Source organism: Epinephelus fuscoguttatus, linkage group LG22 (genome assembly GCF_011397635.1).
Source record: "Epinephelus fuscoguttatus linkage group LG22, E.fuscoguttatus.final_Chr_v1".
Lineage (NCBI taxonomy): Eukaryota > Metazoa > Chordata > Actinopteri > Perciformes > Serranidae > Epinephelus > Epinephelus fuscoguttatus.
In genome coordinates this window covers 31025425-31048507 of record NC_064773.1, presented here as the reverse complement: position 1 = coordinate 31048507, position 23083 = coordinate 31025425, and the positions used below count along the sequence as shown (strand labels likewise).

The 23083-nt window shown below is 40.8% G+C and overlaps 2 protein-coding genes across 2 annotated transcripts in view; both read left to right on the top strand.

The window, feature by feature from the left end:
• Positions 1 to 562: 562 nt before the first annotated feature.
• On the top strand, positions 563 to 15303 carry LOC125882656 (serine/threonine kinase receptor associated protein). The gene is made up of 9 exons (XM_049566469.1): positions 563 to 1016; positions 3536 to 3671; positions 4451 to 4532; positions 4643 to 4715; positions 4960 to 5059; positions 6925 to 7062; positions 9632 to 9768; positions 10114 to 10263; positions 14558 to 15303. Exons 1-9 carry the CDS (start codon positions 905 to 907, stop codon positions 14617 to 14619), a joined length of 990 nt encoding a protein of 329 aa, XP_049422426.1. The 5' UTR covers positions 563 to 904; the 3' UTR covers positions 14620 to 15303.
• Positions 15304 to 16101: 798 nt separating this feature from the next.
• The window catches only part of tmpoa (thymopoietin a), a 31866-nt gene continuing 24884 nt past the window's right edge, over positions 16102 to 23083 (top strand). Inside the window, exon 1 of the mRNA XM_049566461.1 lies at positions 16102 to 16607. Coding sequence (XP_049422418.1) covers positions 16365 to 16607 — 243 coding nt within the window. The 5' untranslated portion in view covers positions 16102 to 16364. The remainder of the gene's footprint in view (positions 16608 to 23083) is intronic.

Below are 23083 nucleotides of genomic sequence, written 5' to 3'. Positions count from 1 at the left end.
AAAAATACTGTACACTATTCACTATATATATCACTTACAAGCTGCAAAGTGTTAAGACATGTCTGATAATATGCGTTACATTATATAACAAAATAAATACAACAGACAAAAAATAGGCAATAAAAATATATGAGCTAGTTGCGATTCATACCAAAACAACAGCCAAAGGCATGACTGTCTCTGGCCTGTTTGACATACTTGACTGATAAAGTCAGTAATTTAAAGTTATAAAACAGTAACAGCGTTTTGGGGAAAAAACAGACTTTGAAAATCTATATTTTGAAATAAAAACAAATGAAACTGGGGGAAAAGACCCACAAATTGTGGAAAGAAGCTAGCTTTAATAATATTTTATTATGAAGACTGAATAATATAAAAAAAAAGTGGGATTATTATTGTTATTATTATTATTATTGTGTTATCCTATTCAATTATTCATTCATTCATTCATTCATTTATAATTTAACTGTGATTTTTCAGTCGAACAGTAGTCATTTGAATATGAGACACTTTTATTGTGAAAAATATAACACCGGAAGTGTTATCTTTGTTGTGGCTGACGGAATACCGGCTATATCATCTCGGCGGTAGTTGCGCCGCGTTGCACGTTGCTAGATAGTTGCAATGTTGTAGCTATTAGCACGACAGCCATTCCTTCGCTGGGAGGGAGACCCCACGTTTAGTTCGACCAACCTTCCGACTAATTCTCACTCTTTATATCCCAACCAGCGGTCAATTGCTGGCCAACGGAAATAAATAATCAAAATAACGTTACTAGCTAGCTAACTTGTTTTGTCATTCTCTTGCCCGCTAGCCTACCCCATTAGCTAGCTAGCTAGCTGCTCGCTAGCGTTGAACCGTCTCCTCCCTCAGTGCGAACAGTCTCCTGCCCGGCTGGAGGACCATGGCGATGAGACAGACTCCGCTCACCTGCTCCGGTCACACCCGGCCTGTGGTGGACCTGGCCTTCAGTGGAATCACTCCCTATGGCTACTTCCTCATCAGCGCCTGCAAGGGTGAGACTAACAGACAGCCTTCAGATAAGTTTTATTTAAGGGGTCGGAAAAGGTCCTAACGTTAAATGCCAGACACTGGAAATGGTTCCAAGACATAGTTTAATACAACATGATGGCAACTTGACTCTCCATCATGGGGCATACAGTCAGAAATCAATCACTGTCACACGTCACGCCTTTGTAGGGCTGAGTGACGTGGACAAACTCACATGTCACGATTTATTGTAATGAAGCTTTTAAAATCATGAAAAGACAATTTTTATGATATTACGATATCCAGAATCTAAAACATTTTTAGTATCTATCAGGGTGTTAATGGTAAGAGATTTTCAGGTACAATAACTGTCTCGGAAACCATCGCCATGGCAACGTATCACGGTATTACAAAATTATTATTATCAGTCCAAATCACTCAAAGGAATGAAGATGATAGGGTTATTTTTGGTTGGATAACGATTTTTTATTATAATTGAAGCCATTTTCTAATTAAGTGCTAAGAAGTCTCCCGTTTGAAAATAAGTTAAATAAAGGTGAGATTCTCCGTCTAGTTGCCTTATATTCAATATCATAGATGTACACAGTATGTTAACTGTCAACTTTCATATCTTGGTATACCTTGAAACCGGTATATTGCTGCAACCGCACTAGTCTCACATGTTACTGATATAATACCTATGTATTGCCCAGCTGTAATGGAGGTACCACTATATTTTTGACCAAATATCTTGATACTGATATTGCAGCGATATTGTAGGGTTGACTGTTGGTGCTTTCACAAAATATTTACACAATGACATTTTCACAAATAACCACCAGTAATGTGGAGTCAATGACCAAGTGAGTAAAGACAAATACTGGAGCAGCTAGAGCAGTCTAGTAAGTAAAGTAAATTACATCTCTTTCTTGTAATGCAGCCTTTAACACCGGGAAAAGAAAACACTTTTATTAGTAAAAGTACCCCCATACTTTTTTGATATCCAAGATTTTATCTAGTCACTTATCAGGATATGGACATAATATTGATGTACTGCCCAGACCCAGCGTTAACCTATATGAGAGAGTGAATGTGGTTTGATTAACCAGAACGACCAGTCATTCAGCAGACATATGACCCACAATGAATGACCACCCCACCCAAAGACACAGGTATCTTCTTCAAAAATATACATATCATTACAATTCTCCGATCTTTGGAAAGTTAACAAATAAGGTCATCCACTATTTTTCCCGAAATCTTAATCTGCAAAAAACATGGAAACTTTCAACAATTTTATAGGCACTTCTTTACATCTGAAGTTTTCCTGTTGTGCCCACTATCATTTGACTTAAGTTTTCCCATTTGTTTATCGTCACATGACTGAAAAACCGAACATCTTAATGAAATAATATAATGAGAAAGCCCAAGTTAGAAAAAACGTGTAATCCAAAGTCACATGGAACTGTGGGATCTTTGCTTTGTATTTTGACGCCACTGGTCAGGGGCTGATGATGCCATATCTCAGAATCCATCTGCTATCAGTCTGACATGATGTGAATTCCTTGTTTTCTAGGGTAAGCTCGACCTGCCTTACTCCGCCTCTGATTAGCTTACCCTGATTTTCTACCAAAACCTAACCAGTCTCACTCCTCATGCCTAAGCCGAACCAACCTCGACAAATCATTTCTGGAAAGAGACATTGTTGTTGAGTGTTTCAGATGTTTTTTTTGTTTGTTTGTTTTTTTGTGCTTAGAGCACCATAAGCTGAGTGCCTTCTAGTTCCATTATACTGGAGAGAGGGCAGACATCTCTACTAGGGCTGTCAAAATTGCTCAAAAATGACGTCGGAATATTCCTTTCAACCATTCAATTTTTTTTTTCGCATTATATCCACAAGAGGGCAAACAAATACAAGGAAACGTACTTGTATATGTATTAATACAAGGAAACATAACTACTTGTAAGTATTTTTATTTCAACATGTCTTTGAAAACATTTACATACCTACACATTAAAACACATAAAACAGTTATCTATAACATTACGTTATAAACGACCGCGGACCTCTCGCTCGCCCAATCATCAATTTTCACATTCGAAGGTCTGTTGTTTTTTTTCAAATTCGAATTTAGAATATTCGCTGACAGCCCTAATCTCTACAGCTGATAACTCCAACCTTCAACAACTCACACCAAAACAGTCTAGACTGATAAATAGCACTACAAGGTGGAGTAAAATATGTATTTGGTTTTGGGGTGAACTGTCCCTGTTGCTGACCCACCCACTATATCTTAACAAGTTTGTTCTGCTCTTACTTAAACCCCTAATTTAAAATTTGTTCTCAGAAGTGTTTGGCTTCCTTGAAGTCACCATTACAGTGCTAAATCACATGTTACAGTATCAAAGTGAGCCAGTCTGTGGCTTGTTAACAGACACCTGTTGACTGCACTACCTACAAGTTTTTCCACAGCTGTCATGTGGTGGTACATCATCCTAAGATGCATAGTAAATCTTTGTATACTCTCTGCTTTCCTTTTGTCAGATGGCAAGCCCATGTTGCGCCAGGGAGACACAGGGGACTGGATAGGAACGTTTCTGGGTCACAAAGGCGCTGTCTGGGGAGCCACTCTGAACACAGACGCCACCAAGGCAGCCACCGCCGCAGCTGACTTCACAGCGTGAGTAGGGAGTCCTGTTCGGTATGGGGCCTACAGACACCTGCGTAGCTGTGTGTCAGGGAACAAGATGTCTAAAATAATCTTGTCATCTCTGAAACATCTCTCTCTTACTGTTTATCCATCCATTCATGTAATGAGAGATTTTTTGAGCTGTAAGGATAAGAGTTACTCTAAAGCCTTGGTTTAAATGTGAAGTGGTCAACAATCTGTCTACCCAAACCCCTCCAGAAACTGTAGTTTGAAGGATATTTGATGATGCTGTGGTCCTTCTAGTCATGCAGATTATACATAAGTGTATTTGAACAATTAATATTAATACTGCAGATTGCAGCAAAGCAATAAAGCTGAGTTTTACAAAAGGAAGCATGTGTCCTGAGTCTCCAGGGGGCTGTATCACAGAGCTAGATTAGTGGGTTAGCCAACTCTTCTTGGGTTTGACTTTTTAGCATCACAGTTGGTTCACTTTTAATTAGAGTGTATCACCATGGTAACCTGTGCTGTACAGATGCTCTGGAGGAGATTAACTTCAGAGCATCAAAACACTTAAACAGCCCTTGTAGTGACAAATCAGCTCCTTGGGAAAGTGGAGTGGTCTTTTCTGTAAAATCCTGACATAGATAACCCGATACCCTCCTATCTCTGTTTTATTTATCTGTATCTTCTTTAGTTGTGTTTTTAAATCACTGAACCAGTCCTGCTTTCAAAACCATTATCTGCAATATTAATACTGAAGCTCCATGAACTGTTATCAATGAAAAGATGTCCTCTGTGCTTTTCAGAAAGGTGTGGGATGCAGTGAGTGGAGACGAAGTCCTCACACTGGCACACAAACACATTGTCAAGACTGTCACCTTTACTCAGGTCAGTGTAACATCACTCAAGATAATATGTTAATCAATCTGATAATTTTTGAACATATCCTGTATGATTATGGTGTATCACTTCTTATTATGCTCTGCCTCTCCTCTCAGGACAGCAACTACCTGCTGACTGGAGGAAATGACAAGCTGCTGCGCATCTATGATCTCAGCAACCCTGAAGCAGGTAAGCACACATGCCTCACTTTTGGAGGTCTTCATCATTTGCTGTTAATTTTGCTCTGGTTGGTGCAACACTGCTCTGTAATATTTTCTGACAGTTATGACACTGAGAATATCTCTGAACCCTGCCCCCTACAGGAGACAGATCTCATTTAAAAGATGCAAAGTTATGCCAGTCGAACCCTGACATTTGTGTTTAATTTTCTATCTTCTAATGTAGCTGATGATTGCCTTTCTGTGTCCTCTAGCCCCTCAGGAGATTGCAGGTCACACCTCAGCCATAAAAAAAGCCTTGTGGTGTAACAACGACAAGCTGATCCTCTCTGCTGCCGATGACAAAACCATACGGTCAGTGAAGTAGCTTCTCATATGGGCTGAATGATTCATCAAATTCAAACCTTTGTATGCTGATGTAAAAGAAATGTTCAGACTGCAAAAGCTGGGATTTTTTTTACATGGTGTCTGAAGGTCCTTAAAATGTCTTAAATTGAGGTTTATTATTATTAGGCCTTAAACATCATTAAATAGTGAATTTCTGAGGTCTTAATTGCCACAAACATTTTACCTAATTTCATTTATACATTGTTAAATTTTTTTGTCAAAATAAGTCGAGCTCTTCTGCATGAAAGTTGGCATTTCTGATGTTCCAAATCTTTAAATCTACGGCTGAATCTAATACTGTCTGTTAACTTTATACTTTATACCTGTTGGCAAAATTAGATCAAACTAACTCACTCTAATAACCATATTTCTGCATAAAACCTACCTCTGCATGGTACTTAATACATACCATGTACTTAACATATCAGTCTTAATTTTGGTAAAAAATTATCTTGAAAAGGTCTTAAAAAGCATTAGATTTAAGTTTCTGATACCTGTAGACACCTTGTTTTAATGCTACATAATCTACCAGGCCAGAGGGTTGGAGACAGGTGGCCCTTGAAAAATGCCACGCACAAGCTTGGATGCCCATAGTACTGCTGTGTGAAAATGACAAGTGGCTGCATTTAAGTACAACCCATGGTAACATATTACAATGTTGTTAGAGTGGCGTAATATGTGTGTAGTGATTGTGTGACCAAGCATGAAAGTGGATGCGCTCAGAGCAGACAAGTCTGAGCAGAGAACAAATTGGCTGTAAAGTTGTCAAGTGTTATTAAATGTACAGTGCAGGTTTCTGTTTGTCCATAAATTAATGCTGCAGCTCCTCAAGACTAAGGAAAGTTTCTGTGTCTTGTCTCCCAGTTAATGGTAGGTTAACAGGCAGCACAGTAGTGCAGTGGTTAGCATTGTCGCCTCAGAGCATTAGGGTTCCTGGTTCTAAGCCCAGGGTGGGGCGTTCAAACCCAGGGTCGGAGAGCCCCTCGTGTGGTGTGTGCCACGGCCTCCTCCCACAGTCCAAAGACACTCAGGTTAGGTTAATTGGTGAATCGCCGTAGGTGTTGTCTGTCTCTGTGTGTTATGCCGCATTCGTTTGGCAATCCAGGCCGGTCATTCCTTGTCGGATTTATATGACCATATGACATGTCTGATCTGAAAGCGTTTCATTGCAACAGTCCGGAAAACATGGCGGCGCACCGTAAGTTTGTTTTTGTTTGCATGGCTGCTGAGCAACGGAGACTTTGCTGGTTCAAACGATTTTAGGCTACAACGGGCTTGCACAGACTTTTTTTCCAACACAAATCAACAGTGGAAACAGAAATGCCATTGCAAAGCACTTGTATGATTTTTACAACACAAACGCTTAATTAAACAGCGTATACGAGGACAAATAACTTTGTTTACCATTCACAGTGTGCGCAGCCATCTTCATCGTGACATCATTTCTACCGACTTGGTCTACCTGGACCTTGCCCAAGTTTGATGACTAGACCTCCAGGTAGAACGGGTGTTCTTTTGTACCTTTCCGGACCGGAAACCGTATCAATCCCGGTTCCGGCTACCAATAGAATGCAGCATTAGCCCCATGATAGTCTGGTGACCTGTCCAGGGTGTACCCTACTTCTCACCCAGTGTCAGCTGGGATAGGCTCCAACCTTTGTTTGAGCGTCAGTGCCCACATCTTCAAACCTCAACTCATCATCATGACTGTGTCTATACTCTGCTGCCACAGAGACAGTCACCTGTCTGACAAGTCACTTCTCTGCCAGCAAACTTACCACAGACCTTTTTAATGTTAAAGCCTATATTTTTGTGTGTGTCTGTGTGTCCAGGCTGTGGGACAGGAGCTCCATGGAGGAGGTGAAGACGCTGTCATTCGACACGTCAGTGAGCAGCATGGAGTATGTGGCTGATGGAGAGATTCTTGTGATCACATATGGAAAGACAATTGCTTTTTACAACGCTCTAAGGTACGCTCTACTCTCACCATACACATCTCAGAGACAAACATGTCCACATTGATGGAAATAGAATTAAATTTGACATGTCAAATGGGATTCTGTGCATAATATATTTTTGTGATTTATAAGAACATTCACAAGAACTTTTCAGTCAGCAAACAACTATGACAGCCAGGTAATGTGAGTTTAGCCAAGTGTGGCTGAATGAACAGAACGCAGATTTTACATGGGTAGTGTCTGGACTGCTGAAAGTGACCACAGTTGTTCTTAATGACCAGCTATGTTTAAATAAACATTACCGCTACATGGAAATACGGCTTGGGAGAATAAATGATTCATATAAGGATCGCCATTCTTCCAGAATATTTACTGGAAAAAATATGCACAGCTGAACCGTGTGAGCACCTGGACAGTTCAGTGCACATACACCTGAGTTATTTTGTAGTTCATCTTCAGAGAAAGCAAGTGTTTGGAGACATTTTGGATGTAAGAATGTAATAATTTGCTTTGCAAGACGGGTTGAAGTATCAAGTGAATACCAGCCAACCACCACACAAGCCCTGCTCTCATACAGTGTTTTGGATAATGATGGGTTTCAGTCATACTCACACTGTAACAGAGAGGCTGCTCTCCACTACTGGAGACAGAATGTTTATCAACACAGCAGAGTGCCCAACTTTTCTTTTTCTTTTTTTTTACCCCCTTATTCCAGAACACAAAGACCACATAGACCCCTTTCCCTGCTAACACTCACTAATATTGTAATCAATCAATTAATCAATCAATCAATTTTATTTATAAGTCCAATATTACAAATCACAGATTGCCTCACAGGGCTTTACAGCATACGACATCCCTCTGTCCTTATGACCCTCACAGCGGATAAGGAAAAACTCCCCAGAAACCCTTTAACGGGGAAAAAAATGTCAGAAACCTCAGGAAGAGCAACTGAGGAGGGAACCCTCTTCCAGGATGGACAGACATGCAATAGATGTCGTACAGAACAGATCAACATAATAAATTAACAGTAATCCGTATGACACAATGAGACAGAAAAAGAGACAGAGAGAGAGAGACAGAGAGAGATGCAGGACAGACAGTAACGGTAATAGCTTACAACAACATTAATGAAAGTAATAATATTATAATTATAGTTCTGGCTACTGTGGTACAATATGTTGAAAATAAATATTAATATCTGATAGTATACGTATATGACAATAATCATATGTGTATAATAACAGTAGAAGTATGACTAATGACTAATGATGGCAGCAGCAGCAGGAGGCATCTGGCAGGACCACGGCAGCAGCACAACCACACACGTCACACCATCCAGGCACCGCTGCAATATGAGTTAACCTGAGAGACAGTGGAGCACAAAGGCTCCGGAGAAGAAGCCGAGTTAGTGACATGCAGTAACAGGACACGAAAGAAAGAGAGAAAGAAGGTGCCCAGTGTATTATTGGGGATCCTCCGGCAGACTAGGCCTAAGTCAGCCTAACTAGGGGCTGGTACAGGGCAAGCCTGAGCCAGCCCTAACTATAAGCTTTATCAAAGAGTAAAGTCTTAAGTCTAGTCTTAAATGTGGAGACGGTGTCTGCCTCCCGGACCCCAACAGGAAGATGATTCCACAGGAGAGGAGCCTGATAGCTAAAGGCTCTGGCTCCTGATCTACTTTTGGAGACTTCAGGGACCACGAGTAACCCTGCGTTCTCAGAGCGCAGTGTTCTGGTGGGATAATATGGCACTATGAGCTCTCTAAGATATGACGGAGCTTGACCATTTAGAGCTTTATAAGTTAACAGTAGGATTTTAAATTAAATTCTGGATTTTACAGGGAGCCAGTGAAGAGAAGCTAAAACAGGAGAAATATGATCTCGTTTCTTAGTTTCTTAGACTTACTAGAGCTACCTGATAATAGGGAGTTACAGTAATCCAGCCCAGAGGTAACAAAAGCGTGGACCAATTTTTCTGCATCTTTTTGGGTCAGGATAGGCCTAATTTTCGCAATATTACGTTATTTTCCAAGAGGAGGATTTTTACACATACTTCATTAACAAAATGGTGTGAAGTTTCAACAGTAACCCTTCCATTTTCATTCCTTTAAGGATCATTCACACTGATAATAATATAAATTCTGTAATACCACTGAAACAGCAATATTTTCTGAGAAGGTTATCATTCCATCGAAAATCTCATTAGGGACAGTTTTGTAATAGCTAAATTGTTATCCTAAGATAAGGTAGGGTTTGTTTGTTTTTTGTTTGTTTTGTTTTTCAATTCAGATTTAAAAAAAAAAAATAAGTTTCTTGAAAAACAAAAATCCTAAATGTCATCTGAAATGGAGTGAGATATGATTTCAGACTTGAAGTTTCTTTAACTGCCAGTTTTATTTTATATAACTAACTATTTGACCAATGACATAGGTCAATGTTGCAGCACACAGTAGGCTGTAATTAAAGCCTAAAATAGATTATTTATACAGTGGAGAATCATTTTCTAATCAAGACATGTAGCTTTTCCACAGTGAGAAGTCAGTATAACATTAGAATGATTTTTTTTATATGTATTCCAGCCTGGACCTGATCAAGACCGTAGAAGCCCCAGCTCCCATCAACTCAGCCTCCCTCCACCCAGAGAAGGACTTCTTTGTTGCCGGTGGAGAGGACTTCAAGCTCTACAAGTTTGACTACAGCACCAAGGAAGAGCTGGGTGAGCAGCAGAGATCAGATTTTCTCTGAATTGTTTTAGAGGCGTACTACTCCTGTTAGACTGTAAGCTGAGGTAATGACTCCTGTGTGTAAGGTTGAATGTAGTTTATTGTCATTTATTTAAAAAACAGACTTATTCAGTACATAATTTACCAAAAAACACACTTAAGAATCCTACATGTTACATTTTAGACTGATCATGCGAAAACATAAAGTTTGTTTAAGGGATAAAACACAAAATATATAAAACTAAGGAAAACACATACCTAACTGTAAAGCAGTTTCCAGAAAGAGTCACGTGTTTACTGCTTCCATCTAATGCTGTGTCTGTCCCTCCTGTCTGCAGAGTCCTATAAGGGTCACTTTGGTCCAGTGCACTGTGTTCGCTTCAGTCCGGATGGTGAGCTGTACGCCAGCGGCTCTGAGGACGGCACGCTGCGACTGTGGCAGACGGCTGTGGGGAAAACTTATGGCCTGTGGAAGTGTGTCCTCCCTGGTAACTCTCCATGTTTGAGCACTTTACACAGTCTGATCTATGACAAGCAGTATGACACTGAGCACACTACTTTTTAGCAAACAGCTTCCTCAAATGCTAAATCCTGAAGCCAGGGTGAAAGTGGCAGTAAATGTAGATCCTGTAATTGCCACAAAATGGTGGCTTCAAAAACACAACGGTTGTCTTCTGACATCCTTTTCTCTGGAAATACAAAGCCAGATGTTTCTCACAAGACGTTAGGATCTCAGTCTGTCATGGTGACAAGGAGATACTACAGTTGTATTCAAGAGAATTAGTATTTTTCTTCATAAAGTTGGGAGGCTTGACTTAAGCTGAAAACACACCGGCACTGCTGCAGCGCGTCATGTCCCATGTCGTCTCTACTGCTTTTACTGAAAGATCTACACCTCCTCCACCTTTGCATTAGCTGAAAATCATGTGTGGGGAGCCACTAATTAAAGTTGATTTCTCACCTGAAGAGCCACTTTCCAGAGCTGTGAGCCGCCAGGCAATGTCTATTTGGCCATTGTCTTTATAATGATGGGATTATGGGTCATTTAGCTGAATGAGACTCAGTGAGTCTCTCCTCATCCATGCTTTGTTACCAACAAGACAGCAAAAGAAAGGCCCAAATTGAACCAGCAAAGATACCCTGACTTGCTACATCCTATTTTTTCATTATTTCCCATAATAGCATTTTATGCCTACTATATACTAGAAGACTTTGAAATGACTTGTAAAAGACTGACATCCTCGGACATCTAAAGACAATCTGAGTGTTTAGTCACACACTGTTAGATTTTGCAAAGACTGGGGATCTTGCTGGCTCACTGTTTGCAAGATTATGAGACGTTATTTTGACATTATTTCCCATTCTGGTCCTGGTGGAAAATATTAAGCCAAACTCGCTTCAAGAAATATGACATATAAACAGTGCCTTACATTTTTGTCGGAATGTCAAGACTAGTAATAGACTGACTTAGGACAGCTTGTACTGAGTTTTATGACCACCTTTCACAAATTGATCAAGGTCACAGGAGCGTGCACCAACTGAGGTAAAATTTGTGATTTTATTCCAACATATATTCCAATATTGTAACATAACATTGTCTGGGACAGTAGCCGTTTTTTACACAGGGATCAGGCGATAAGGCGACAATGAAAACCCTTCATTATGCCAGCTTTGCTGTTTTATACAAAACTTAACAACGGCAGAATAATTTTGGATGTAAATGAGCCGTAATGTGTAACACAACAGCATTAGCCTCTAGTGTGACCAGGGCAGGAATTTCACGAGGGCCACGAGGGCCATGGCTCTCGTGGCCCTCCCAATTTGGCCCTGTGCCCTTGAAAAAAATATCTGCCCTAAGGCCACAGTGGCCTTGATGCCCCGCCCGCACCGTCCCAGGTGATTTTGCGGTTTTCTCCTCTGCCTCTTTCCTGTCAACACGGCTTTGACACCTGTGTCTATTGAGAAAAAAAATAATGCGATGACATTCTGGAGTCTTATTGGCCAACATCAAATGAGACGATGCGTACATCACCAGTGGGGGGTTTGATTCAAGCCTGGCATGAACCGCTCAGACAGGCTGCGATGACAGTTTGACACCAGTCTATCACCAGCCAACCAGGAGACTTCATCAAACGCCCGGGCAGGGATCGGTACCGAGACCCGGTATTAAACAACCCAAGGCAAGTTTAATCAACATCGTAATAATAGTAAGCTCCGCCATTACCAGCGTTACTTTTTAAAGTTTCGGTTTCATGTATCATCATTCTGCAGCCTCTCTCCTGCTCTCTGCATGTCACCCCTCACAGCGCGCGCACACACACAGACACAAAAACTCAACAGCAGAGAGGCCGCGGTGCAGATGAAGGGAATATAACTTCAAGATTACTCTAGTTAACTACGCTACACTTGTTACTGTGAGTAAGTGCGATAAAACCTCTGCCAGCCAAGCCAATACTTTATCAATACATGTGATCAGCATGTAGAATATTTCAGTCTGCTCTGTCCACAGTCTCCACTATTATGGTTTATGATCGCGGCCGACACAAGCACATCGCGCTTGTGGTGCTAACAGCAAAGTGTTAAAGACAAACTAAATGAAAACTGTTTGTATTTAGGCTAACACTTTATCTGAACATGTACCTGAGGCAGCCGACCTGCAGACAGTGAGTGTCCTCAGTAGCGGAGGGACAGAGAGCAGGATCAATGACTGATACTGATGTTTGTCTTCATGCTGAGATAACGTGACTTTCTTCACTCAGTATTGTGATGTCAGGAGGAATATTTATATTCCAGTCAGATATTACTGGGTTTTAAATAGTGACTCTGTTGTTGTAAACATGACTGTTGCTGCCATGGACTGTATAAAACTATATCCTGTGTAACTGACCTGTAAGGAAAGCATCAGGAGGTGAGGTGTGTGCATGTGTGTGTGTGTGTGTGTGTGTGGAGGAGAGGAGAGAGGGAGATGCTGCTAGAGAGATAGTGTGTGTTGTTAAATACTGTTAATGTCACTTATTATGCTTCTGTGCATTGATAGCTCTCTTTTAGTCTGTTTCTGCGTCATGTTCAGGAGGGCCATGCCTGTGTGTATATATATGTATGCAAAAAAAAGTGGATCAGTTGCTCGCTGCTAAAAATGTGACACATCGACATGATCTGGTTTTGAAATGCAGCCCAGTTGAAATAGTAGCCTAATTGAACAGCCCTGCTGTAGTTTGTTTGTTTGTTAGCTATCTAACAACACATCAAAAAAAATTGTAAGTGAGTCTTGTTCAGTGAATTAGTTTATCATGTACACTCAAAAAATATTTAGGCCTAATACTTAAGATTGTTCGCTTATAAAAACATGAATCTGGTGGTTCTATATTTAAAACACATTGGGTTTATTAGTGCTATTAAACAAATCCCATTATTACTTATTATACTCATTAATATTACTTGAGCTTGTTTTATTTATTCATTTCACAGATAGTCATACATCCTTAGTCCTTAAATTCATTATGGACGTGGACTTAAAATCATTGTTTTATTTCATGGCCTTGTTGCCCTGGCTTTTGGCCTTTCCAGGCTTGAGTGTGACATATAACAGTGACATCGGGCAGCGCTTTCTAAACAATAGCAAAAGCAGTCATTTACCGTCGCTGTTGCATGGCTGCTGATCTTGTTCTTTGCTCAGAAGGTAAGGAGCTCCTGGACCTCATTGACCCCCCAATTTGCAGACATTTTTAGCCGCTGTTCTTCTTCTTTGAGTCAGCTACTAGCTGCTTTTTAAATCTCCAACAGTTGATCACACACAACATGTCATCAAAATGTCCCAACCATTCCAACCATGCTCCCATCCTGCAGGCTGTCCGTATTACACAGATGTTGATTTGGTGCTGTTACTACTTCTGCTGCTGGCTTGAAGGCGAGCCAACTTTCCTTCTGTCCATTTTTTGATAGTAGTAGTTTTGTAAAGAAAGGCGAAGCAGAATTATAGAGGGATATTCCCACCTTGAACAGTCGGTGTATAAGGAGGTAGTGAAATTGCTGGAAAAGTCATTTGGTAAGGACGGCATTCGCTGGAATCTCCCAGCTTGCTTAATATTAGAGTCTTTCAATCTCCACGTCTCCAGGCTCTCTGTTATAAATTTGTAGAGTAGAACTCCTCATTATGAATGAACTCATGTAAGCTCAGTGCATTATTTAAAGCCAGTCTTATTCTGTGTGCCCACAAGAGGGCCCACATGATGTAAATTTTTCCAGCTGCTCATGTCTGAAGTCTGTATGCACCTCCATGCTCCTACATGTGCTGACTACATGAGTGGTGGAACATGTACACAGAAACCCATATAGCACTGTATATGCATCTGCTTAATTGACATCTCTCAAGCTATTTCATTTAACCTTGTTTGTTGCCACATGTTTATGCTTCTGGATTTTCTGGTTCCAAAAAACTGAAGAAATTGTGAGCAGTAAGGCTTTAAAACGTTGGCTCAGAAACCTCTGCCTAAAACATGTCATGGAAACTGTGATGGAATCCTGCCATCAGCAGCTATTTCAGGCTGCTTTGCTTGTTTTCTACATCAGTAGTTAAGTCAATTTTATTTTTATAGCTCATTATCACAAATCACAAATTTGCCTCAGGGCTTTGCAGCATGTGACACTTTCTGTTCTTTCCATCCTTTGCTTCAGAGAAGCAAAAAGTCCCCAGGTTTATAACCAAGTTGTATTGTGACATATCCAAGTATCACTATGATTCTTCTCATTCTCCCTCTTTTTCTGTCTTTGATTACTCTTCAGAGGACCTGGGGGCAGAGAACTCTGAGCAGTTGTACACTGCGCCCCCTGAGATCAAAGCCTGAAGAGAAAGCAGCGTTGTTTGGAATAGGATGAGAAGAGAGAAGGAAACGAGCGGAGGGGTGTTCCAGCGTTCTATCTGGCCCCAGCAAGGAGCAGAGTCCAGAGCATCTCCATCCATCAGGGGACTGATGTGGATATTATGACTGCCCTGTCTGTCATAGACTAACCCAGTGCACACTTACACAGACATGCACATACACACACATTCGCACACACACACTGATGTCATGCAGTCATATGGACAGTATGGGCTGCAGAGTAAAGCAGTAGAGCTGTGAGTATCAGCTCATTGCTGCCTGCTTTCTCTCTGATCAGCCTACATCTGTCTGCTTAAGTTATTTTAACTTCCCCCCCCTAAAATCACATGATGCTACGATCAGTTTTGGTTTCAAAAATAAGATCAATGAGCTGGACCAACGCTTTTGTTTTCAGTTCATCGTTACGGGAATACTATCGCTAGTTGCACAGTTTGTGCTAAAGTTAAGGCGTTTTAATTTCTTCTGCTGTTGTACTGTTTAAGTATACAAAAGTTTGGTGTCAAAATGAAAGAAAATATTGTTTTGTGACAAGGCGGAAAGGGAAGAAATGTCACTGGTCTTTTTTCCGTTTTGGTTTGTGTCTTCATTTGTGTCCAGTGATGAAATAAACAAACGCATTACTGTTTTATTTGTAAGTAATGCACAAGGAACAAACTGTGTTTAGTGTCTTATTCTTTTCTTTGGCTTCATCTGTGCCAAGTGAGGATTAATAAGGTCACAAGGTTAATCTTACATTGCAAATAAATGCAAACAAAAGCTTTCATTCACTTACACAATACGCAAAACTAGCCTAAAGGAAAAAACAAAGTTAGAATGATAATGCTATACTGTCTTGTGCTGATAAATTTAATTTTATTTATTATCCCCAGTAGCTGTAGCCAAAGCAGCAGCTGTTCATCCTGACACAATAGTGCATACTCACAAAAAAATTCCCATCACCATAACATACAACATACAATACAACGACACACAGGACCTAGCTCTAGTTAGTGAAACAGAATGTCTTCTACAGAGATTTAAAGATATCTCATTATTGAGTTGTATTTATTGAGCAGAGCATTGCTTATTAAAGATCAAAATCATATTTATAAATAGTATGGTACTTACATCATTCTACAGCATCATCATTATTATTATTACTATAGTAACTAACACCAATAATTTATAATAAAACATATAGTTTAACTATTAATACCCCTAGAAGTATACACTCTATAAAATCCTGTAAAAATAGCTTTTAATTCCCACCATATGACGTGCGGTTCATTTTCAATAGTTGCACGTTTGTTCCACCAATGAGGAAGGTCTTTCTAGCAGCGTCTGACCAATAGGAGCCCGTTTCTACCGGCAGCCACTTCCGGCCCGGGCCGTCCCCCCATGAGTAGCAGCAGCCCGGTGCAGAGTTCATCCAGAGCAGTCGCAGCCAGTGGACACTAGCCGCTTTCATTTCTCCATTTTCCTGTGGAGGAGGAAACGAGAGCAACGACAATAAGCCATATTTTCTTTTTACGTACCTCCTTGTTCCTTTGACTCACGCTGCTCAGCTTCTTAGCTGATATCTGCTTTGCGAATTAACTCCAGTAAGAGGCGCTGGTCAGCCGCTCCGCGCAGTCCAAACCTTCTCTCCGTTTCTCCCACTTTCCCCCTCGGTGTTAGCTAGCTAACTGACCCAGGCGACGGTAACTCTGTCCCGCCACCCGCACGCCGACATGCCGGAGTACCTGGACGACCCGTCTGTGCTCACCAAGGACAAGCTGAAGAGCGAGCTGCTGGCTCACAACGTGGAGCTCCCGAGCGGTAACCCGAACAAGGACGTGTATGTGCAGCTTTATCTCCAGAACCTGACCGTTCACAACAAAAAACATGTCACGGCCACGACTCTGGACGCCTTCTCCAGCGACGAGGAGCTGCCGCCGCCCGTCGTCTCCAGCAGAAGTCGCTCCTCTGGCAGGGTGAGTTTGTTTATCCGGTCTGAATTAACGGTATTAAAATTGTAGGAGCCGAAGTTACATAGCAGTAGAAAGTAGGGTGGTGCAAGTTTCGCTAACTTAAATTAAAATTAGTTTTCCATGCAATACGTCTGTATTTTACACTTTCATGTATCCAAATAAAAAGATACACCATATCACGGCTACAGCTACTCATTCATCAACTTTTTGCTAACTCGTCTCTGCTGTAGTCATGTCCAAAAAATAACAAATGCCCATCGGAAGTTGGCACATGCTTTAAACTTCTTTACCATCATGCTATAAATCTGAACTAATCAATGAATGAACCAAGTATTCTTATCAGTATACACAAACATCTGCTCCGACCACAGACTCCCTTCATCCATATGTTTTTTTTTTGCCTAGGGTCCCCACCCTAAAAAAGTCCTCGTGTTGCTTTCTGTGCCACAGCCAAGGATAGAAGCATGTGCTTTCACTTTGCACCATTCATTTTATTCTCAAAGACATTATTTTGAAATTGGGCTGTCAGTAATTTTCAAGGGGGAGCATTCTATTATCATTAAAGGGACAGTTCACCCCCAAATCCAAATTGTCTCTCTTACCTGTAGTGGTGTTTATTAGTCGAGATTGCTTTGGTGTGAGTTGCTGAGTGTTGGACATATTGGCGGTAGAGATGTCTGCTTTCTCTCTAATATAATGGATCTAGATGGCACTCAGCTTGTGGTGCTCAAAGCAGCAAAAAAAAAAAATTTTAAAAAATTGAAAAACTTAACAGCAATGTCTCTGTCCAGAAATCATGACCGTGTCACTCAGGATAATCCACAGACTTTGTTCTGAGCAGTCTCATGTAGGAACTATTTTCTTTCTGCCGAACTACACTCAGCAAACACCCCTTTTCTCTCCATAAGTTAATGTGTGCTCACCTTTTTTCTGATAATCCAGATGTTCAGGAGGTTTTTACTGTGAGCCAAATTACCCACAATAAACACACTGGTAGTTTACACCAACAGAAACACTGAATAAAATAGTTTCACGTTACAAACTAGTGTAACTCTGGCGGAGCTCATTGCAGTTGGGCTTTTCTTTATGGCCAACACAAAAACCCAAATGACACTCTTTGGAGCCAGTGTTTGGTTTGTCAGTTCTGGGCTACTGTAGAAACGTGATGATGCAATATGTGTTCTCCATAAACGAAAACCTGTTCTCTATGTAGATATAAACAACTCATTCCAAGGTAAAAAGAACACAACAATTCTTATATGTAGGTCATTATAAAATATAGAAAACATACTCATTTTATTGTATTCTATTTCTGCTAGTATATCCCCCTAAATCTTACACACTGGTCCTTTAAATAAAAATCCTATGAATGAATCTGTGGCCAAACCCTGATCACCTCAGCCCCACAAACCAGATTCACACGTTTCAGCTTTCACTTGCGGGTTAGTGGGGGGTGTTGTGCCTTCACTGTTAGCACCAACAAACTGCAGACACCTTAGATTTCTGCACTGATTGAAAGGTTGTTAGCATTTGCTGTGTGTGAAGTGTGGACCTGGTGCTAGGAGGGGTTTGTCTCCCTCAGCCTCTTGATCATTGTCTCTTTAACATGCTAATTTCATCAGTGTGTATTCTGAGAGCATTTTGAGTGGACACATGGCTCTATCTGTTGTTACATAAAATGAAATCACACCCAGAAACTGTTACAGCATAGATAAGGAAGTTTGAATGGATTACGTTTCTTTTGTAGAAGTGCTTCGGTCTCAACTTCCAAGTTGAGACCGCATTGGGGGCGTACGGTCTCAGTTTCTCAGCATTCCTCTGTTGTTTTAATAATGATAATCTCACTCCAGCCACTGGCTGCATACTTCAGAGCCTTCAAACAGGAGATTTCCTCTGAAGCATGAGCCTTAATGTCTGTTGACTTTCAGAAGAATACGATTATACTGTGGAGGAAACATTATGATGGCAGTTGATAACAATTTTTGTTTATTTGAGTTATTTTTGCTTCTTTAAAAAATTCAAGAAGCAGCAGTGGATCATCATGGTGATGAAATATTGAGGATTTTGGCTCTTTAGTTTAAGTAATAAATTGTTTGGACACTAAAGTGAACCATGCCCAGCATGGTACAGAAATTATTTTCTAACGTCATTTATTATTGAATATTTTGCCCCATAAACTATAAACCTTTTTATACATTATGGTAAGTGGTCAAAAAGCCTATTAAATTGCTTTATTTGCTTATTTTATGCTATTGATTTTTAGACCTAAACAGAATCTGCAGATTATTTTGTACAGTGTTCAACAGTAATCCTGTGGGGGGGATTCTTGGGGAAAAATATTTGCGTGGGGGGGAAATATCTGCTTTTTCCTCTTATCATCTTGATATGTAATCAGAATCCACTGGGCCTGCTCAGCATTATTATACATGCCACAGAGCATTACTATTATCATATATAGCTTAATATAATAATGCCATACATAATACATTTTGAAATAATATGCCATTATTGCCTAATGGTACCATGCAGTGCACCTGTGTGGAAGCATCAGCATTTGTTATTTTTTTTTACCACTTGTGTATTCAGTTTATTTCATTAAATTGTCGCCCGTCGTGTGTAGAATTTTTTTTTTTTTTTTTTTTTTTATTTCTAAGTAAGTAAAGGTAGAAAGACAGAAAGAAAATCAGCAGAGAAATCATCAGAATTCTGTGGGCGTAGCTTCTATGTGGGCCTGTGTTTGTTTGACTGACAGCCAAAAACAGATGAAAAAATGCCCTCATAATGTCACATAGGAAATACACAGGAAATTATGTTTTTGCTTGCTGACTTACTTCTGTCTATTTTAAATGACTTAAATAATTATTAAAACTGTCAGTTGAGAACAGAGGGAGGTAGCTGGACAAAAAGTGAACATAAACATGTGCACTTTTTTTTACACACTAGAGTAATTTCATTTTCACCTTTTCCTAAGGATGTGTGGAAATCTAAGACTTATAATTTTTGGTCATTTTTACTTTTGGTGTTTCATTTTTAGTTATTTAAGCTTCTACACCAGCATGACTGGATACAGTATGTGTTTCGATTGTTTGTCCATCTTTACATCCCCCTGTCCTCTTCTCATGTGTGCAATATCACAAGAAGGTCTTGAGGGAATTTCCTCAGATTAGGCACAAGCACCCACCTGTACATGAGGATGAACTGATAAGAAATTGGTGATCAAATGTCAGACAGGTCAGATACTGAATTGGTGAGACTAATCTTGGGTGCCCAGTTTGAAACTGTGTGGATTGTAAAGATCTTCCATGCTGCTGGGCTGAATATTTGTGTGAAGCATCCACATTTTAGTATTTGTAGCTTCTTTGCAGCAACATTTACACTGAACAAAAATATAAACGCACCACTTTTGTTTTTGCTCCCATTTTTCATGAGCTGAACTCAAAGATCTAAAACATTTTCTATACACACAAAAGACCATTTCCTCACAAATATTGTTCACAAATCTGTCTAAATCTGTGTTAGTGAGCACTTCTCCTTTGCCGCAATAATCCATCCCACCTCACAGGTGTGGCATATCAAGATGCTGATTAGACAGCATGAATATTGCACAGGTGTGCGTTAGGCTGGCCACAATAAAAGGCCACTCTGAAATGTGCAGTTTTATCACACCGCACAATGCCACAGATGTCGCAAGTTTTGAGGGAGCGTGCAATTGGCATGCTGATTGCAGGAATGTCCACCAGAGCTGTTGCCTGTGAATTGAATGTTCATCTCTCTACCATAAGCCATCTCCAAAGGCGTTTCAGACAGTTTGGCAGTACATCCAACCGGCCTCACAACCACAGACCACGTGTAACCACACCAGCCCAGGACCTCCACATCCAGCATGTTCACCTCCAAGATCGTCTGAGACCAGCCACCCGGACAGCTGCTGCAACAATCGGTTTGCATAACCAAAGAATTTCTGCACAAACTGTCAGAAACCGTCTCAGGGAAGCTCATCTGCATGCTCATTGTCCTCATCGGGGTCTCGACCTGACTGCAGTTCGTCGTCGTAACCAACTCGAGTGGGCAAATGCTCACATTCAATGGCGTCTGGCACGTTGGAGAGGTGTTCTCTTCATGGATGAATCCCAGTTTTCACTGTTCAGGGCAGATGGCAGACAGCATGTGAGGCGTCGTGTGGGGGGGCGGTTTGCTGATGTCAACGCTGTGGATCAAGTGGCCCATGGTGGCGGTGGGGTTATGGTATGGGCAGGCGTATGTTATGGACAACGAACACAGGTGCATTTTATTGATGGCATTTTGAATGCACGGAGATATCGTGACGAGATCCTGAGGCCCATTGTTGTGCCATTCATCCACGACCATCACCTCATGTTGCAGCATGATAATGCACGGCCCATGTTGCAAGGATCTGTACACAATTCCTGGAAGCTGAAAACATCCCAGTTCTTGCATGGCCAGCATACTCACCGGACATGTCACCCATTGAGCATGTTTGGGATGCTCTGGATCGGCGTATACGACAGCATGTTCCAGTTCCTGCCAATATCCAGCAACTTCGTGCAGCCATTGAAGAGGAGTGGACCAACATTCCACAGGCCACAATCAACAACCTGATCAACTCTATGCGAAGGAGATGTGCTGCACTGCGTGAGGCAAATGGTGGTCACACCAGATACTGACTGGTTTTCTGACCCCCCCCCCCAGCAAAACTGCACATTTTAGAGTGGCCTTTTATTGTAGCCAGCCTAAGGCACACCTGTGCAATATTCATGCTGTCTAATCAGCATCTTGATATGCCACACCTGTGAGGTGGGATGGATTATCTCAGCAAAGGAGAAGTGCTCACTAACACAGATTTAGACAGATTTGTGAACAATATTTGTGAGGAAATGGTCTTTAGTGTGGATAGAAAATGTTTTAGATCTTTGAGTTCAGCTCATGAAAAATGGGAGCAAAAACAAAAGTGGTGCGTTTATATTTTTGTTCAGTGTATATTCGAGGCATTGTCAGCTGTCATGGCTACATGAGTCTTGACAGACTTGGATGTAAACTCCGTTGTTTAACTGGTTGGTGGAGGAATACAACCCCGAGGTGGGAATTTTCTTTTAGATTCTTTTTTAAAAAAGTACTTTTTTCCCCCTATTTTTTTGTTAGCTGTTATTCCAATCATTTATTTATTGTGTGTTTATTTAATGCATTTCATATTTTTCATTTTGTTTTATTTTGACTTGTTTTTGTATTTTTTCATTTATCCGTTGTTGCAACATTTGAGCTTCTTGGCTTGCACTGTGAATTTCTGTTCAACGTTACATTGTAGTAATTGTGTAAAATGTGTATTACATGTTCTGTGTGTGTGAGAAACGCCCAAAGTTGATTTGGATTGTGATTCTTAACAGGTGTGGAGCAGCGTGTGTTTGGTCTGAACTTGTCTGGGGGGGCAGTCACAACTGAATGAAGGGTTTTGAGCAAAACAAAGGTGACTGAGAAACGACATGTGGGAGGTGACGGTCTGCATGTTTCTCATTTCATTGAATTGGGGGGAAAAAAAAACGACTATGTGTGCAGGTGTTGCATATTCTCTTCACCTGAGAGGGTTTGCAGTGCTGTCTCCTCTGAACTCATTTCAGTTGTGAATGTCTTCTGAGCCCACGCAGTCAGGTAAAGGTCACCTGACTTGTTTGTTAAGGGGGCAGCTGTGGCTCTTTGTGTGCTGAGAGGTGTGGACAGTGAAGATAATCAATCTTTCATGAGTTTTCAGATGAATGTATGCCGATGGGGAAAGGGGCCAGATGAGTCTCACCAGTTGTTCAGGCAGTGATACATGTGTGTGTGGTTTCATAAGAGAGGGTTAAGTCTCCGTGTTGATAAGTATGTGATATGACGGGGGGTAAGTGAAAGGTGAAGAAGAGCGGGGAGTTGGTGCACTGACCCTGAAGGTGATTAAACAGAAGCTCCACCCAGGTTTACTGTTGGTTTACATCACTTTAACACGGTGTGATCAGAGGCCTGTACTGCAAAGCCAGTGTAACATACCAAGGATATCTTTTGGTTATCTGGTTATCTGCACTAACCCTAACGTTGGCCGCATGGATAACCGGTATCTGGAAGCTGATTATCAACTAGTTCAGTCAACTCTGGCGTTTCCCATACAGTCAGGAGCTCATATGAAAGAGGTGGAGCTGTTAATTAGAAGTGACATTATCAGAACCATGAAGAAAACACATTATATTATAGGAGATGAAACGATGATAGTAATTAACCACAAGAATGTTCTCATAATGGGACATCAAGAAGTCATATCCATCAGAGTGAAATGATAATTATAGCCTGTTATCTAACAACAGAGAAGATTAAAAATAAGCCAAGGCTATCAACACGTGTAGGTAGCATAGAATATGTATTAAGTATAGAGTGAGTATTTTTTCATGTAGTTGGATGATGAAGAAACTTGCCTGAATATGTCACATAAAACA